This window comes from Sinocyclocheilus anshuiensis, unplaced genomic scaffold (genome assembly GCF_001515605.1).
Source record: "Sinocyclocheilus anshuiensis isolate Anshui unplaced genomic scaffold, SAMN03320099.WGS_v1.1 scaffold2129, whole genome shotgun sequence".
NCBI lineage: Eukaryota > Metazoa > Chordata > Actinopteri > Cypriniformes > Cyprinidae > Sinocyclocheilus > Sinocyclocheilus anshuiensis.
The window spans coordinates 998,699-1,018,074 of record NW_015552540.1 but is presented as its reverse complement, the minus strand read 5'-3'; the positions used below and the strand labels follow the sequence as shown (position 1 = coordinate 1,018,074).

General features: G+C 36.3%; 2 protein-coding genes across 4 annotated transcripts in view; both read right to left on the bottom strand.

Moving 5' to 3' along the window:
* LOC107663976 (plakophilin-3-like) overlaps window positions 1-14,329 on the bottom strand; it is a 20,540-nt gene extending 6,211 nt beyond the window's left edge. Inside the window, exons 1-9 of one of the 2 annotated variants that reach the window (XM_016454417.1) lie at window positions 14,177-14,329; window positions 12,706-12,853; window positions 7,372-7,466; window positions 6,086-6,717; window positions 4,939-5,062; window positions 3,081-3,285; window positions 1,802-1,976; window positions 1,078-1,195; window positions 717-881 (exon numbers count right to left, since the gene is read on the bottom strand). In XM_016454417.1, the coding sequence (XP_016309903.1) occupies window positions 717-881; window positions 1,078-1,195; window positions 1,802-1,976; window positions 3,081-3,285; window positions 4,939-5,062; window positions 6,086-6,717; window positions 7,372-7,466; window positions 12,706-12,853; window positions 14,177-14,203 (1,689 nt within the window). In that variant the 5' untranslated portion in view covers window positions 14,204-14,329. Of the gene's footprint in view, window positions 1-716; window positions 882-1,077; window positions 1,196-1,801; window positions 1,977-3,080; window positions 3,286-4,938; window positions 5,063-6,085; window positions 6,718-7,371; window positions 7,467-12,705; window positions 13,210-14,176 lie in introns of those variants that run through there. The other variant, XM_016454416.1, reaches the window with a different exon arrangement.
* Window positions 14,330-17,373: 3,044 nt separating this feature from the next.
* Window positions 17,374-19,376, bottom strand: part of LOC107663969 (CD81 antigen-like) — a 26,249-nt gene continuing 24,246 nt past the window's right edge. The window contains exons 4-8 of one of the 2 annotated variants that reach the window (XM_016454407.1): window positions 18,670-18,744; window positions 18,468-18,581; window positions 18,240-18,342; window positions 18,079-18,162; window positions 17,374-17,967 (exon numbers count right to left, since the gene is read on the bottom strand). In XM_016454407.1, the coding sequence (XP_016309893.1) occupies window positions 18,128-18,162; window positions 18,240-18,342; window positions 18,468-18,581; window positions 18,670-18,744 (327 nt within the window). In that variant the 3' untranslated portion in view covers window positions 17,374-17,967; window positions 18,079-18,127. The remainder of the gene's footprint in view (window positions 17,968-18,078; window positions 18,163-18,239; window positions 18,343-18,467; window positions 18,582-18,669; window positions 18,745-19,376) is intronic. The other variant, XM_016454406.1, reaches the window with a different exon arrangement.

Genomic DNA, 19,376 nt, shown 5'->3' with positions numbered 1-19,376 from the left:
CCCGCCGTGACGTCTCGCCCATCTATTGGTCTGATTACACACGAGGTTCAGAGCCCGTCACGCTGAAGGGCGTTCCTCTAGCGTTTCCGACGCAGCTCGAGTTCCTGAAGAGGAACATTACTGTTTTTACTATATTTTTAATCTATAGAATTTAGCCCTGATGAGCATAAGTGACTTCTTTCAAAAACATAAAAAAAATTCTCACCATCCCCAAACTGTTCAATGATAGTATATGTATTATCATTTACACTATACTGTATATAGTATAGTATAGTATAGTATACAGTGGGGCAAAAAAGTATTTAGTCAGCCACCAATTGAAAGAAGAAGTTACAGGTCTGTGAGAGCCAGAAATCTTGCTTGTTTGTAGGTGACCAAATACTTATTTTACCGAGGAATTTACCAATTAATTCTTTAAAAATCCTACAATGTGATTTTCTGGATTTTTTTTTCTCATTTTGTCTCTCATAGTTGAGGTATACCTATGATGAAAATTACAGGCCTCTCTCATCTTTTTAAGTGGGAGAACTTGCACAATTGGTGGCTGACTAAATACTTTTTTTCCCCACTGTATGTATTCAAAGAATATCCTATTTAAAATTTACTGTGATTTTAATGAAATATCAGATTAGGTTTGGGAAAAATTTCCCAAGTAAGGCTAATAATATTGCTAATACAATAAAATTTGTGTAGAAGACTGCGGAAGGGTGACTGACATCTTTTGTTTTCTTGCTCTGTGGTGTGAAGCAGCCGATGGGGTCGTTGTGTCGCGTGTCCTGTGCTTGAGTGGGTCCTTCCAAACGCATCTGAACTGAAGAAGGGATCTCAGAGTACAGCTGGTATGACAGGTTGCGCAGGACACATACACAGTTTTCTACTCCCTAGAGGCGCAGATTTACAGAATGAGGATTTCAAATGCTTTTGGAAATGATGTTGTAGATTACAGATTCATTAGATTCATTTTCTAATTGCCATCTGAGAACTAGATCTAGAATGGTTTACACTTGGCAAAGACACAGTTTGTGCACTGGCTCAAGGCTAACACATTACTTTTGAATGTTGATTGTCATGTCTGACCTTGTCCTCTCCTTTTCCCTCCTGTAGGGAGTTTTCGATGTATCCAACCAGAGAGTCTACCAGCCCTCGAGTTTCCCGCATCTGCTGCCTGGTTCTTTCATTCACCGAGCTCAGGTTCCTTCAGTGCGTATAAAAGGGGTGTTGTTAACATCTCAAGATGTTTTTTTTTTCATGCATTTGTGTTGAAATATTTATAGCAGGTTAATCTTTATTGTGGCTATAAATCTTTCCAGTGGGAAATCTGACACGTTGTATACTCTTTGTCTGGTGTCTTTCACAAACTTGCATGTTACAGACAGTGACAACCAGCCATAAACATTCATATTTAAGGTTGTTAACCAATGAAAACGTGTGACTGATTGTGTGCACAGTTTATCTGTGCATCAGAAATTAACTCTTATTTTTATTTGCTTTATTTCAGGTACAATTGTAACACATATACAAGTACCTGACATGACACACAATAACAGGATGAAATATATATGTGCCGAAATATACAGTTTATAATTTGATATGATGTTATTTTTTCAATGTTAAAATGAAGCATTCATTACGGATACATTTTATGCTCCCACAATTTAAATATCTGGGGCTTTTTACTACATTCGTTGACATTTTTGCCCCATGCTCTAGTTCATTGTTGACCATGCTGTGCACGCATGTGCATGCAGGTATTGGAACTTAAATGCATTTAAATGCATGCATGTAAATGTGAGGTGTGTACCTGAGGCAGCCTGTGGTGTTGTAGAAAATATCAGCCTCAGATGCACTCTGTTGAATGACACCAGCATCTCCTCTTCCAGACAGAGGCACCAGCACTCTCTCCGTCAGCTCAGACAAACCCTCTCTGGCCAGCCTCTCCTTTAGACTGTCTTTAGAAGATAAGTTCCACAAAATGCCTACAGAGACAAAGAGAGAAATTTGTCAAAGACATTTATAATTTATATTATTTAGTCCTCTTTAATGGGTTTAGCTTTTTGCTTGTAAATATAATATATAGTCGTAAATGCTAATGGACTGTAACAGCTAATAACCTATTACATTTTAGTTATATCACTGTTTTTTTTGTAATCTGACCTTCCAATTTTACCACCTAAACCATGTGGTTTGTAAAAATAAGAAAAAATCATATGGTTTTCTGCCATTAAAACTAAATAATTCATTCATAAAACTAAATGGATTTATGTAATAAAACAAAATACATTTTTGTTGATAAATTGTATTATTAAATAAATAAAGTTATGTTCAAAATTTAAAACATATTTATTAATTTCATTATGAAAATAGCTGATGAACTGACATTGCAGGGATAAATATATTAACATACAGTGTGACTGCCCAGTCATTGAAAACTAGTCAAGCATTAAAATTCAAATGTTGCAAAAAGTGCATAATTGAGAACTACTACACATATTATAAGTAGTAATCTAGTAGAAATATATGTTAATGTCTGATATGTATAAAAAGGATTTTTTTTTTACATTTATGGTCCAAGTTCTCGAACGTTGTTTAGTATGGGGATGTTTACTAGACGGAACGCTAAGCTGCTAGTGTCTTGTGAGGTTTAAAGCCAACACAGATAAGAGTACAGATCATAAAATGTCACTAAGAGACCTGGCAACCCTGAGTCCAGCAGGAAAGAATGTCAAGGACTGTTTACTAAGTGAGTGTGGGTGCGTGAGGGGGTGGGGGTGACAGCAGAGCTCACAAAGCACAAAGGCCTCTGGGAGTCTACTTCCCACTGCATCTGAGACTTGGAGTGATTCCAGGAAACAGCCAGACCACTTTTTTCTTTTCTGCTCTCTCTGTTTCTCCAAATACACTCGCTGCTCTTAACTCTCCACCTGTCTGCACTGACAATTCTGCTCCAAGTTGGATCACCCAACTGATGCAGGTGGACTTTTGTTCTGAATCAATACCCGAGTGCCACTTTGTATTTGCAAAGTGAAGTTCACAGTCCAAAAATGTACTTTGCGCTGAAAAAAAAACTCACACAAACATACCTGTGATATTTTTTTGTAGTTCATCATCGGGTTCTCTTAAAGCACCAATTAGTTTGCTAATGCCACCGGCTTCGATAAGTGCTGTCTTGTTGTCCATATTCTCGTAGATGAGGTTGCGTGTAGCACCTGTCGCATAGCGCTGAACCTCTTGGTTCTCACTGCTAAACAGCTGTACTAATGCTGAGATGCCCTTCAAACTGCGCACCTGTGCAACAAGAAAAACATCTAGTTTAGTTCTGTGAGAAATCATTTTTGTTAATCATTTTATTGCTTATCCTGATTCCTAAGTGATCCCATGTACTATATCTAAATCCCATTTTTGTGCTTCAAACTTTATAGACAAAAATCAAAAGGTTAATCTCCTGAACATTTTTTCAGCCCAACATGGCAACCTGCTTAGACATCTGTCTATGTTTTGCTATGATGTGCTCTCAGGTGGAATGTTCTGCCCCCTGAGGTCCAGGATAAAGATTAAGGGCAGGGTGAAGGTATTCTCTCCATCTGGCTTGAGTATAACATAACAATAGCAAAGAAAAAGCAGCTTAGCCTTGAGCAGTGCCATGCTCCATTAATTATGCAAATATATATTTTGCTGACAACTAGATTTGTTTAACCAATTGTAGAGTTGCCTCTTTGACTTAATTTCTTCCCTGGAACATGGTTTACTTTTAAAGATTCTAAAAGGAATTTTGGTCATTTTGTCTATTGACCACTCAACAGAGAAAGCAACCAACCACTTGAGGAGGATTCCCTCTGCGCTATTTTTTACACAGCTGGTTTTTGTACTTAGGCATCAGCCTTTGGTCGCTGCTGCCTGTTTCTTCAGCATCTCACATGAGCTTTGAGTTTTTAAGACGGATTGTGAAGTTCATAAGAGTTCAACTTTTTAAAACATGTCACTAGACCCAGCATTCTGTTCCTGTCGGATGCACTTCATCTAGCTGTTTTTGAAAGGAAGAACATATCCTGTGTGTACGCCCTCTAATCCTGTCCAAACAGAGCTCTGTTGCTGCCCTGGACTGAAAGTCGCCGTATACAAAGTAAGCAAATTGCTGTCTGCCCAGGATGGACCCCAAAGTAATGGAAAATATGACATCTTAAGCAATCACAAAATTACAAAAATATCTAATTTTGTTGTTGATTTCGACTGAAATGTGAAATGTTTTGAAGTTAAAAAAAATCTAATATTAGTGGTTATTTGGAAAAATCATACCAATATTAAATATATTTTACAAGGACATTAATAAGAGCATGAGGTTTACTGACTAGTGTGAAATATAAAGGTAAAATTGGATCTCTATTTGAATTTCCTTAGTTCTTGCATAGTACAGTATGTGTTATTTCCATAGTGTCTTTTGTTTCAAATGTATATTGCTGATCTGATAAATATATAATTATATTTCTGTCATGACAACTCTCGGAGGGACTGGCATGGTAATGTACATGACAATGTTAATGTATTTGGTCTTGGCGGAATAGATCTGCTACGGCAGAGCAATTACCGAGACTTGCTACTGCCAATACATCCACAACATGCTGCTGTGAACATGTAAGAAATATTGCTGCTGCAAATATAACATACATGAAATAACCCCCATATAGCATACATGAATCACCTCGTAGCAGATCTATACAGGTGGAGCTGGGGAAGGTGGAGGGTTTCTGAAGCAAGCTGCAACTGCTACGGCAAGCACTAGTCATATATTTGAATGTTGAGCAGCGAGCTCATTGGCTACCGATACAGGAGAGAACCAATCAGATGTGCCACGTGATAATGATGTCATTAGGTCAGATTGAGTTAGACCTATCGGACTGCGCTATCTAGGGTTTCATGCCAGAACTCTGTATATATTTTTACCATGGTCTTGGCTTCATTGCTATGGTAACATTGATGCTGTATATAGGCTGCTCCCAACATTTGCATGGCAACATCAGTGGAAGAGATGTAACTGATTGCTGTAGTCATGTCCAGGTTATGGATTCTGTTCATTCACACAAAAACAAAAAGGAAAGTGTTATAAATATATAATATAAAAATCTAATATACCTGAAATAGATTACACATGAAATGTTATTTTATGGAATAAAAATATTTAATTTGCGAGTCATAATTTGAAGCATAATTTAATACATTTTAATTCAAAGGTTCAAATTGATTAAAATTGACATTAAAGACTTTTGGATTGTTACATATTACCATCTTCAAATAAACGCTGTTCTTATGAACGTTCTATTCATCAAAGAGTCCTGAAATAATGTTTCATAGGTTCCACAAAAATATTAAGTAGCACAACTGTTTCAACTTGATAATACACTCTTAAAAATAAAGGTTCCAAAAGGGGGTTTTCACAGCAATGTCATAGAAGAACCAGTTTTGGTTCCCCAAAGAACCTTTCAGTGAAGAGTTCTTAAAAGAAACTTTTTTTTTTAGTGTGAAGAACATTTTAATAGTCTAAAGTACCTTTTTCCACTGTAAAGAACCTTTTGTGGAATGAAAAGATTCCATGGATGGTAAAGGTTCTTTGTGGATCAATTGATGCCAATAAAGAACCTTTATTTTTAAGAGTGTAATGTATCTTGAGCACCAAATCAGCATATTAATGATTTCTGAAGGATTATGTGACACTGAAGACTGCTGCTGAAATTTCAGCGTTGCCATCACAGGAATGAACTACATTTTAAAATAATATACAAAAATTAAAAACGTAATTTTAAAATGTAATAATATTTTACAATATTACTTTTTTAAATCAAATCAAATTTCAAATGGTAATGTGTGTTTAAGATGTGCAAATAATTGATGATGTATCATCATGCATTTAAAGCAAAAGTTCTCATCATGCATATTGCATTGTATTAAATGCTTCTACGTTGTATATCTACACAGGCTTGAATTATATAGACATGGCATGAGAACATGACTAAATGGTGTCAAATCTTTTTTTTTCTTCTTAGGAAATGACTGTGGCAATAAGCTGATCAATTAAAAAATAATTTGACATTACCCGCCAAAAGCATCTGTGGTTCCATCGGCCAATCCGTCATAAACGTCCACACCACGACCGACACTCTTCATACTATGCACAGACCCCGCTCTCTTCATGGTGCCCTGGTAATGCCCAGCACCCATCATACTGGTGCCCCCAGTGGACATCTGCTGCCACTGCATTGAGCTGCTGCTCAGCCTTTGCTGCTGTTGCTGCTGCACCTGACGATTATTTATGCGGCTGATGGTTCGGTGGGAAGGGCCTTTAAATGAATATTGATTAGCCAACTCCGCCCCCCTCCATCCTGTATTGTAACCTTCTCGTGCCAGGGTCCCACTGAGGGTACGCTGTCTTTGCACCACATTGGGCGAAGAACCATAGGATGCCACCCAGTTCCCCACAGGAGATGATTGCCGTTGTAACGTGAGTCCGGCCATTGCTGCCGCCTCCTGTTCAGCCCGACTCAGCGTCCTTGATTCCAATGTTTGCATCTGGTTGTAAGAGCCACTCAGATGTGCATCATCATGGTACATGTACGGGCGGCCCACTACAGCGGGCATAGGCACGCCATGGCTGATTCTGTGCCGAGTGCCCATTTCTACTGCAGAGCGAGAGGAAAATTCTCCCGCGTACTGAGACAGTCGAGGCGTCTGAGTAAAAGGGAGTCATATGAATATAACAATTATTCAAAAAGCAACATTTTGTGTCTGATATGAATGATTAAGCACATGCTAACTGCTCTTGCAGGCTCACTGCTATCACACAGAAGGGGTAACGTGGCCTCTGGTCCACCATTTGGCTCATGAGGTCTTGGGTTAGGAATGTTTCGGATGCACATTGGGCTCTGAGCTCAATTCCGCAGCTTGCTAGTACTGCACTTCACTTTCTAAACACAGCTCCCACAGGAGAACGCAAAATACCACATCATTGTGTTTGCAGGGTGCAGCCACACAGAGTGTCATTGTCAAGGGATTGTGGACTTTGCAATCAATCCAACAAATAACTATTCATGGATGGCTTTTCTGACTTGATTTTAATATTGCTATCAGTGTAAAACTATTTAAAATGATAGAATTTAACTCAGTAGCTAATATCAAGAACTTGCCGATTGAAATTAACAATGTGATTTCTTTCTGTAAACAATTTGAATTCTGTCTGGGCTTTTAAAACTGGACCTTGAATGATACAGAAATGTTATCGCAGGTCTAGTGTAACGCTTAATCCTTTACTAAAACAAGCTCAGTTAGCATTTGCTTCAAGATAATTGATGCAATTGGAAATGTAGTGAATGTGGTCACACTTACTGCCATTGTTCTGTTGCCATTGTTGATAACAGACTTGGAACTGAATCCAGGGGTTTTGGTTTGGTATCTTACAGTGGACGTGTGGCCGTCAAATTCTGAAAAAGAGGACAATTAAAATGTTTATGAGCATTTTTGTGTCTAACTTCTTTATATATTGTGTATATTCTTTGCCTTTCACCAAAAAATGAAAATTCTGACATCGTTTGACTTTTCAAAAATTAGTTTCTCCTTCTGTGGAACCAAAAATGTTTGAATTAAAGTCTCAACTGTTTTAGTTCATACAATTAAGTTGCTGGTGTTCAAAATAGCATTGATTGGACCCTACTGCCTTTCATTGTATGGACCAAAAAACTAAGACATTTGTTTCACCGAAGCGATTGAGTAAATGACCAATTTTACATTTAACTTTTGCTGTTTCACTGTATTCAGAGAAACAAGAACAACCCAGGAAGATTTCTCTCCCAGGTGGCTTTCATTTTGATGGGATTTCTTCCAAAGTATTACATTGGTCAACAGTGACATAAGACCCAGTGTGTCACCTGATCTTTGTTTGGCATTCAGCTCTCTGACTTTGTGCTTCAACGAATTTTAAGAGATTGGGTTTCTATCAGTGCTTGGCTTCTCAACACAGTCTGCTGCAAATAATGCTGATTAGTTGTTCACATCTGTTAGATATGTGAAAATACATTAGGTTTAAGTCTCCAAAACATGCTCAAAGGAAGTTATTTCACGGGTGAGAGGGGAGGTCTGCTATATCAATCACACGGTAAGAGAATGAAACAGAAGGAAAGCAGGATGACATCATAGGGTGGCCCTTTGTCTTATTTTCAATGTTTTGAAGGTACTTTAGTGCTCTATTCTGTTCTTTACGGTTATGCTCTCTTCTTCTCTTTCTTTCCTCTGTACACTGACTTTCGCAGACAAAAAAAAAAACAACTTAAGTGGTTGATCCCTACATATAATAGAACCTTATGAAAACACTGTAGCAGTGGGACAGTAACACAAATTGCCTACATTCAACAAACCAATGTGAGTCAGCTCCATCACAGTACTAATGGACGTAAGAAAATACAACAAGCCCAGGCTGGATTGAGAGAAGTGGAATAAGTTCAGTCTTTCCAATGATTGAAAGATAAGGTCAACCATATTGTTCTTCCCAGAGGAGAGATTAATTTCAGCTAGAGCTCTATATAACTGTGACAGGGGACGTTGCTCAATAGATGAAAAGAGCAGATTTGGCACATCTTTAGAATGTTTATCTGAAGAAATAAAAGAAAAATACTGAACTCATTGGGTTTAAGAGTGTTAACCATCTATCTTAATATTTTATTTGTTTATGCAACCCAATTAAAACATTATGCACAACTAATTACAAGTGCTCCCTAAGAAGAGCTCTCATTTTGGTAATAATAATGTCGAAAATGGTATGATAATGCAATCTACATTTCCATAATCCTTCAAAATGTTTACAAATTCTTCATTAGCGTCATTATCACACCCTCCTCCTCAAACAGTCTTATCATAAAACACAACTAATTCCTGTTTCCACTAGAGTTTCTAAGCTGTCTGTAGGAAGTCTGACAGGAAGCCTAAAGGTCCAAATTAAAGTCATGGCAAGAATGTCTAAAGGTTCAAGACCTGACCACAGCTGTCTTTATTTTGATTAATTCTTAAAAATCAGCATTTTTGGAACTGGCAAGATTTCAGACCTTTGAAGTGCACTGTATCGAGCTGGTTCCCTGGTAGCCAGCAGATACAGAAGTTTATTAAATGCTAAATTACTTTAGATTGGGGTGGAAGAGTGTTTAGGGGAAGATTACTTCTAAAATTGAAACATCTGTTTTGTTTTAGAGAGGCTTGGCGTGACATGCGTGTCTTTGCTCATCTCCTCCTGTTTTTCAGTGAGTTAAGAGTACATACCAAAACCTTAATTAATTACTTACGTAACGTAATATAATTGGTAAAGGCAGGCTGTATTGATAGATATTACAATGATGGTGATGATTTTAAATACATATATTATTAGAAAGTTTTAAAAAATATATATGTTTTTTACAAAACAATTGCAAAATGTAAAAATGAAAAATACATATATTAATTAAAAATAATAATAATTTACAAAAAGCATGGCAAATCTGTCCTATGACCACATGAGTCATGTGGCTGGTCCATCTAAAATGTTCCATTACAAACCCATGTACAATAACAACATTCTTGTATATGATTATTGTAATTGAATAAGTTATTGCTGTTGATATTGATAGAGAAGTGTGAGCTTCTTATACCACATGCTCAATAAATCACCACAATGAGTCTGAGGATGATTAAAACCCATGCAATCCCTACATTCCCTGGGAACGTGGTTATAAAATCTGAGAAACAGAGCATAAATCTTAATGACAATTAAATAGCGTGTACTGTGCACCATATTTTTAGGATAATTGCAACGCAGCAGTTGGCTGTTATATGCGAATGAATGCACCTTCAAAGCAAGACAACTGCTTAATTCAGGGTTATTCTTTTCTGAAATTATTTAACATCTCACATCCTCCCATTCAAGTCTCCCATAAACTAAAATAGAACTGGCCTACTGATAAAACACTCTGAATCAAATGGCAGGAAACTCTTCGGCAAAGGACATGGAGGTGTGACCAAGAATGTAGTACAGACCAGGTCAAACTGAGCATAAGCTCAGTGTGTAAGCAGACTACAAAATTTAAAAAAAAATTTGTTGGATTGTGGATTTGCATGATAAATTACTACTAAACTATAACTAAAATATATATTCATATATATTGACTTATTCTTCTGTAAATATTCTACAGAAAATTGCAGTTAGAAAAAAATCACTCAACAATCTTAAAAATAAAGGTCCCAAGAAGTTTTTCACAGTGGTGCCACAGAAGACCCATATTGGTTCCCTAAAAAAACCTTTCAGTAAACAGTTCTTAGAAAACAGTTTTTATTTCATCTTTAGAACCTTTTCCACTATAAAGGACCTTTTATGCAATGGAAGAGTTCCGTGGATGTTAAAAGTTCTTCAAGGAACAATGGACACAAATAAAGAACCTTAATTTTTAAGAGTGAAGGACTGCAGCTGAGTCATTTCGTCTTCTTTTTAAAAGGTCATGTCCAAACTCATTATCTAACATTGACCAGATACAGCTCTCCAAGTCACTTACTGTCATTAGGGGCAGCAATAGGGTCAAAGGTTAAATGCCTAACATTCCTCTCGCTAACAGGCACCCCAAAAGCTATAGTTTCTGCCAGATTTGATCAAGTGCTACTGGGAACGTTGTTTCCTATTCATATTAATCACTTTTGATTTACAATCACAACTGTGAAAAGTGAAATATTAAGAAAGAAATGGACTTTGCTGACTTTCATGAGATCTGTATACGTATAGAACAGTGCTATTCAATTAGTTTCATTTGAGGGCCGGATTATCGAATTGAAAATTTGAAGGGGGCCAGGTGGTGGGGGCCGTCCAATCTCTTTCTGGGGGGCCTATAAAATTACAAATTAAATTGAAATGCATATTCAGCATTAAAATGAACTAATATACCAACATCAAGATCTATAAAAGGTCAACAGTAGTGCTGTCTGTCAACTGATTAAAAAAACTAATTAATCACGCATTTTCTGTAATTAATTGTGATTAATTGCATATTAATATATTTATATTGTGTATTTTAAATATGTGTTTATTTTTACTAAGTAGCCTTATTAATGAAGACCAGTATCAATGATAGGCTACTACTACCAATATTGGTGTCTTTATTAAATGCATTTTCCCTTAATTATAGCTATTAATTGTAGCCATTCAACATTACAGTATAATTGAAAGACATTGTTTTTATCATTTAATAGGCTCTGAGAAATATAACTTAATTTAAGTGAACTTAAAACAATCTTCATATAAACTATAAACTGTATATGCATTAACTATAGATTCATCTTTATTCAAGCTACAAAAGTTAATCAGTGACTAGAGCAATCGAGTGATTTCTTTTTCTTTTTTTATTTGATTTCCATCAATGACAGACAGATTTCACTTTAAAAGCAGCACTGTTCCCTTTAAAAAAATATTCAATTAATTTGTGATTTTTAATATAATGTTATACGTACTTCTGTCAAGCATTAGTAAAGTTATATTTCAGCCACCTTCTTGACTAAAGAAAGCTGTACTTTTACGGGGCAGTGGGGGTGGGGTGTTTGGGAGGTGGAGAGTGAGGTTTGCCCTAATTTCTACCTGCCTTACTAAGCCAGAGAAGAAAGTGATACCTTTCCCACGGGTTATCTACACTCCTCCTCCTCCTCCTCCACAAACATCCACACACACACACACACACACACACACACTGCTCACAATGGCTTACATCTCTAAATCACATGTGCTGAGTGATCCATTTTACACATTTGCATTTGAAAGCATCTATATATCTTGTCAAGGTTTCATTAAAGAACAATGGGGCGGTTTTCCATTCATACGAGCTTATGTAACGTTTACAAGTTTAACTTCATTCTTATGAGGGCCAACATGATTCAGGAAAGTGTCAGGATATCAGTTGTTCCAATGTCCTGTTTTAGGGGGTTCCCAGCAGTGGAATCCAACCAAATGCAAAACAAAATGAATGAAATTATCACTTGAATGCACACAAAAACGTCAGTTTTTTTTGTCTCTTATTAACAAAGCAACATAACAAGCATGCTGGAAAACTAGTGTGTGCACCTGCAGCAAATGCAATGACTGTGGCCAAAACATGAAGGCCAAACAGATATTTGCATTCTGATGCAAAACAAATCCTATCAGTGTCACTGAAAGTCGAAGCAGAGCTATTGTGTTCACAAGTTCAGCTATTGTAGGAATGTTCTGCTTATACATTACTGATAGATTGCTTACTTAAACTTAACAATATATAATAGAATTAGTCCTAGTATAGTATTCATTTTATTATGTATTTACATAACTACTAGTTTGATAATCATTGGCGTTGGAATGAGTAAAAATATTAGAATTTTAAATGAGGAAAAAATAGTTATAGAGTCAATAAAAAGGCTTGTATTTATTTACTCTGTTTTTAAAAAAATGATAACAACAAATGTGTATTTAGGACAAAATATCCCTAATATTACAATTTTGTATATTCTAATACTGTCACCTAAGATATGAGTAGCCTAAAACTGTACATCGTAATTTACTAAAGTTAAAAAGTTTAAGTTTAAAGTTTAAAAAGTTTGCTTAAAACTTATTTGCACATTCTAGAACAGTGTGCATGCTGTTTTAAAGCGCACAGGATCCCGGTTACCGGATCATCAACAGGTTCTACTCACCTGTGGAGGCGTTGAGTCGGGATGAGGATGAGGATTTCTCCGCCATGCGCTGCTGGACCTGCTGCTGGACGCGTCTGGCTTTAGACAGCTGATCCCTCCTGGGATGGTCATCGGTCGGGATCGCATATGTGGTGACCGAGGTGCTGGGCTGTAAGGCGGAAAAGAACAGGCCCTCAGTGGCCACAACAGCGCTCATCATGAAGTCCGAAAACTCGCTCCAGTAATTACACAATCCAAACTTTTTTTTCTATCCGAAATCCGTATTCCGTTGGAAACTGGTTTTTTTTTTTTTTTTTTTTTTCCCCGCGAATGTTCTTCTTAAAGTATTCCAATATCAACTGAAAGTAATTTGCCCGGAGCACAGGTCAAACGAGCAGCGCCTCGTACACTTGATCTGTCCAGCTCTGCAGGCAGCTGTGCGCTACTGTCGTCAATAGATACAGAGATTGTGTAGCCGGGGCGGAGCCTCCTCATTCACCATGCTCTCAGCACTAAAATACGCATTTATCAGCCCCAGTTTAGAGTTACAGAGGTTATATGAGCTCCTCCATGCAGATTGGGTCTGCCTGCTGTGCTTTATGCACCCCCTAACCTAAAAGTATCATGGTATGACCATATTTTTGACATGATACTACAAGCATACCATGCTTTCCTCTTGAGTGAATGGTATTTGAATATGGTATATATCACAGTTGCATGGTATTATCATGTTTTTGGCACGATACCATGGGCATATTATGCTTTTCTCAGAGTAAACTTGAATTACAATGGTATTTGAATATGCTAAACATTTAGGACCATGATAAATATCAAAGTATCATTGTATTATCATGTTTTTGACATACCATTAAAATATCATATGTTTCTCTGAGAAAACTTTAATTACATTTGAATATGCTAAATGGTATATATATATATATATATATATATATATCAAAAGTTCATGTTATTAACCATGTTTTTTATGGTACCATGGACATATTGCTTCTCTCTGAGCAAACTTTATTTGAATACGGTAAACTTTCAGGACCATGGTATATATATATATATATATATATATATACACAGTGGGTACGGAAAGTATTCAGACCCCCTTAAATTTTTCACTCTTTGTTATTATATATATATATATATATAAGTACCATGTTATTATCATCTCATAACAGCATGGTACTACCATAGTCTTTTGTACAATGTTGAATTCCTTATATTTTTAAAGATTTGTTTTAAATTCTTTATATTTTCACACATTTTATTTGTTTTAACTAATAAAATGTAGCTGTTTTAAAAGTGTCTAAGTTCTTTCATCGTAGCTCGAAGATCCCCCCCCCCCAAAATAAGTTACTTACAAAAAAGTACAATGGCATTACCATGAGATACATCATTTTTTTGTAAGGAATCTAAATTAATTAATATATTTTAAAATATATAAATTAAACAACTGAAAAACATGACAAAAAGATTTACTCACCATTAATACGGAAGACTTTGGTTTCATTGTTTGATATGTTCCTTGTTTATTTTTCCTTTGGTCAAGAACCAAAGGCTTCACAGTTTTCCTTTTATAAGCCCCTTTGCTCGTCTCTCTTTCTTCTCTTGTCTTTAACTATTCTGTTTAAAGAGGAGTAACTTAAAATGTCTGTTACCCACCCAAATTCTGACATTGCATCATCTCTCCTCCCAGGAACTTCAGTTAATCCTAAAAAGAGATAGGAGGAAAAATGCAGGGTTCTAAAAATCCCACATTGAGGAGGAGAGGATGTGCAAACTGTTTAGTCAACAGGCTGAATAAGATTTGAGGGGTTTTTCAGTTGAGTTGGTTTAAATGTGATTATTTTCTGTGTATATTTAAACGATTAGAAGATCACTGACTCATACAGTAATGAATGTATTATTTTGGTTGATTGCTTTATCCACATGCTGGAAATGAGTTGCCAAAGTCATTTGTTTCAAACAAAGGGAGGCCCATAGTTCAGAAGACTCACCCAATGCAGCAGTCCAGCAACTCACCAGAGTGGTCACTATATCCAACAACACTGAAACTGACAAATGCTTTCATAGCTTTACACCTTCGGTATCTATCTTTAGAAGTCATTTTTAAAAAGACACAAATGAGAATGTCAAAAAATAAAATACCAAAAATAATAGTAAAAATGAAACAAAAAAGTTCAGGGTTTTTTAGCAACAGGATGTATGACTGACAGAAGAAGAATGTGCTGATGCACAAAACATGATTCATGATGAAAATAGATTCTGACTGTAAATCCCATTCTTTAAAGAGTATGACAAGTATCTATTTGTACAGTTTTCATTCTTTTTTTTATTGGAATCAATGATTCCATAAAGAGCCTAGCCTATTACATCCATGGAACTTTTCCATTGCTCAAAAGGTTCTTTAAAGGAAAAAAGAAAACCCAATGGTTCTTCATAAACCATTCACAAAAAGGTTCCTCTATTCCATCACTAAGAAAACACCTTTTCTGGAACCTTTATTTTTAAGAGTGAACGTTTAGATCTCTTTTTTTCCCCCCACCAACAAGGGAATAACGTAGACAAAAGAACAAAATGAAGAGAGATTATTTGTGAAATACATTTAATTCCTAAATATTTGGGCGACAAAACCAGACCAAAATCTATAAATGGTGTGTCAGGGTAAAGAGAGCTCGAGTTACAGTTGTCAATTTGGGTATCAGATAAGTATGAGATCCTTTCAACACAACAGTAATATTTGATAGTGTTCAAATACGCTGATGTGTTGTAACTTCAACAGTTAATTTCATAAACACCTGTTTCTCCTTCATAATATTTCATAGTTAGAAGATCATGCTCGACTTGTCAGGACCCCCAAAATTCTTACATGCTTAAAATGAAATCATTGCATTTTTTGACAAGTACCAGAAAAAAAAAGATATCACAATTAAAGGCATACATTGTCTTTACATGGTAATTAGTATACTATATAGCTGTACATATTACAAGACACTTTCTAAGCATATCAGCATAGGCATTATGTGTTAACAAGACAGGGTTGCATAATGCATGTAGAAAATCACAAATCTGATGGTATTTATGCATCAGGGATGAGGGCGCTTCGTATTAGTGCGGTCTAGAAAAATACGTGCACGACAGACATGTACACAGGCATACTAAGAGTGTAGTCACCAGTTTTCAAAGTGAATAGCCTACTACTGGAGCGCCACCTAGTGAAGGTGACAAGGTATTACATCAACGACATTTGTGATAGAGGTGGCAGTGAAGAGTCAAGAGCTTGTCAATCCTATAACCAACCAAGCCCGTCCTTCTAAACTCACAGTCAACAGATATCACAAATGTACATACAGACAATTACGCAAACTCCTTGGATTTTCCAGTCGAGTGATATCATAACACATTACAGCTACGACAGCATAGACGGTTCCATTAGGAATCAATCTGGATTTGCTATCTAAGTGATTAATTAAGGGATGGGGTGTTTCATTAATAAGGCTAGTAGGTGTGTATGAATCCTCTCTATGGCTTGGATCACTGTAAAGAGGGCCAGAACTTCAGTGACTGGGGCAGTGAATCTACATGTGGTCCAACTCCTTGTATGACGGCCGTCCAGAAAAATACATTACAGTGTATTAAGAGAGCATAAAGAGATTGTAGTGGGCATCAGAAGCTCTAGGTTAACAGCTTTCCACAGCAAGAATGCAGATCTAGGATCAGCTCTCTCGTCTTTGTGATCTCACATATAAGAAACACGAGCAGTGCCCTTTCTGCCATTAAACGAATATTCCAGGTTCAATATAATTCACAAGTTCAACTCAATTGGTAACATTTGCGGCGTAATGTTGCCACGAAAACTCATTCTGGATCTTGAAAAAAAGCAAAAACCAATGCTACGGTGAGGCACTTAAAATAGAAGTGAATGATGCAACTTTCTAGAGTATTTAAAACAGAAATGCGTCATTTTACACACGCGCTTAACATTAACGCGTCTGTTAAAGCTTGTATATTATTTGAGCTTTTAAGTTGTTCTAATCATTTTAAGTTCTAGACTTAATTTGTTATAACTAAATTGTAAAGAAAATGTTTAAAAAAGGCTGTCACGCTACAATCACGTTAAACACCGAGTATTTGAATGTTTACGAATCGGCCTCATTCACCGTCATTGTAAGTAGTACTTCATTGTAACACAGATTGTTGCTGTTTTTTAAGGAGTGGAAACTCATTTTTGTTGTAAACAACATTATGTTACAAGTGCTGTTTACTGACATTAACTTGTTGACCCACAGAACCCGGTATAAATAAAGTTTTGAACCGACTGAGCTTGAATGGCACACAATGTATAAAGTAACGCAGTGCTCGTCAACTTCAATCATTTTAAACCGGAAGTATACTTTCCTTGTCCGAATTCCACTCCAGCTGACAGTCCGTGCGACTCAAGTCCGCTAATATCAGTGCATACTGTCCCCGCGAAGCCTTGAAAACGAAGGTTCACTAGGTAGTGCGCAGGCGCCGAACGCGTCCGTCCTAGAGCGCCGTCTACGGAGTGTATTTTGAATGCCTTGAGCGTTCAACTGTGCGCTAGACGGAGCGGAACGCGGAAAATGAAGTATACATGGGTCTTTAACGTTTTTTTAATCCTTTTACTCTTACTTCCAATAAGCACTCTATTCTGACTTACTCGCTCACCTAGCTAACACTGTTTATTTAGTGGTTTCTCAGGAAGAAACGTGAATATACAAACAGCAGTCTCAGAGAGGAAGATGGACAGGAGTGTCCAATACAAGATTCATGCTTAAGAGCCATACAGGGCTGCAAATATATACAGTTTATACATGTACATACGTAAAGAATGATATTAACCGATAGCAATAGCAGTACTTCCAATGTTAACACAAAAAAACTACAAGCAAATAAATGTATCAATTCTTCATGTGATAATGTACTGTGTTTGTAAGTCTACTGCTATAGCTACAGATCACAACTAGTCTTTTCCAACTACAGCGTAAACAATAGCAGACTAGTTGTTGGTGGTTCCACTGCAACATTTGAACAAAAAAATGCACAAAAATTGTTCTGAGACCTCAGGAACTGGACAGGGTGACTACATTAGGAAACAATGGTAGATACAAAACAAAATAAGAGATGGTAGATATAAAACAAAATATTTTTTTGGCTGATGTTTTAAAGGTAATATCTTGTCCTTCTGTTTCAGTAAACAGGGCTGTTCCTGATGCCACAGCAAAGCACCATGCTGAAGATCATCTCGAAGATCTAGAAAAAGAGAGTAAAATAAGGGTAAAATGTGATGCAAGCAACATCAAACGCTAGTAGAATATAACTTAACACACAGGCCCCTATACAAACACACTCGGACTCACTCACCATGATAATAGCAACAACCAAGGCAGCGATGCCAATCAAATAGATCTTCTCAGAGAAAAGCTCTTTGATCTTGGTGTGACAGTTCTGAAAATTGGAGAAACAGGTTATTGTCATGCTATGTGGGATGATTTGGAGGAGAATTCTTCAATATGAGGGTTTACTGAGGAGGCTTATTACGTCAGAAGTTTTTTTGTCTTGAGGACAGGTGTCTGAAAGCCACATTGTAGCACCTGAAATAATGCTTCCTTTGCCACAGCAGTTAAGCTGAAAACCAGAGAAGACAGTGATTAGAAATATGTCTTTACAACATCTGGACTATTATTTGGTTTGAGAGGAGTTTGTGTTAGCTTAATTAATTGTGTGCTCCTCAGAACATCAGGACTACTTACAGTCTCATGAAAGATCTTCAAGACAGCAGCGGCAGCCTGCCTTTGCTCATTATCTGTAAGTAAAATGCCTCTGTCATACACAGAGTCATAGAAAGTGATCAGCTCTTTGGAGATCTGAAAAAAAAAAGTATAATTACAAATATGAAACCAGATGTGTATGTCAGCTTGACACTGTGTATGCATGTTTGTCAGAGAAACTGACCTTGTCTTTGTGCATGAATCCCCAGATTCCAGCAGCAACCTCACAGGCAAACAGAATGACCAGGCAGGCAAAGAACTGTGGGAGAGAAAGAAAAGGGACGTGTACTGTATGGACAGGAGTCTGTCACTGAATTCATAATGAACAACAATGTGGATTAACTCTTTAGAGATATATTTAAATTAGTGCTGTCAAATGATTAATCGTGATTAATCGCATCCAAAATAAAAGTAATTTTTAAAAAATATTTTTACGTAATATATGTGTGTACTGTGTATATTTGTTATCCATATATAAATACACATGCATGTATATATTTAAGAAAAAGATGTTATGTTTATATATTATATATATTTATATAAAATATAAGTTATATGAATATAAATATATGCATGTAAATACATGTATATATTTTCAAAATATATACTGTGTGTGTGTATTTATATATATAATAGGGATATGCCGGTATCAAATTTTCATGTTGCGATTAATTGCTAATGCTTTTATCACGGTATAATCACGATATTGCAATTTAGTTTTTTTAAAAGTGCTGTCATAATACAGTATAACAGGTTTAATAACTTTTGTCTTATAACAAAAATAACTGAACATTTAAATGCAATAAAGCAATACAGAAAAATGTATAAAGCTAAAAGTTTTACACAGATTAAAGTGCAAAAGAACTATAAAGACCAATAGGTATCACTTTA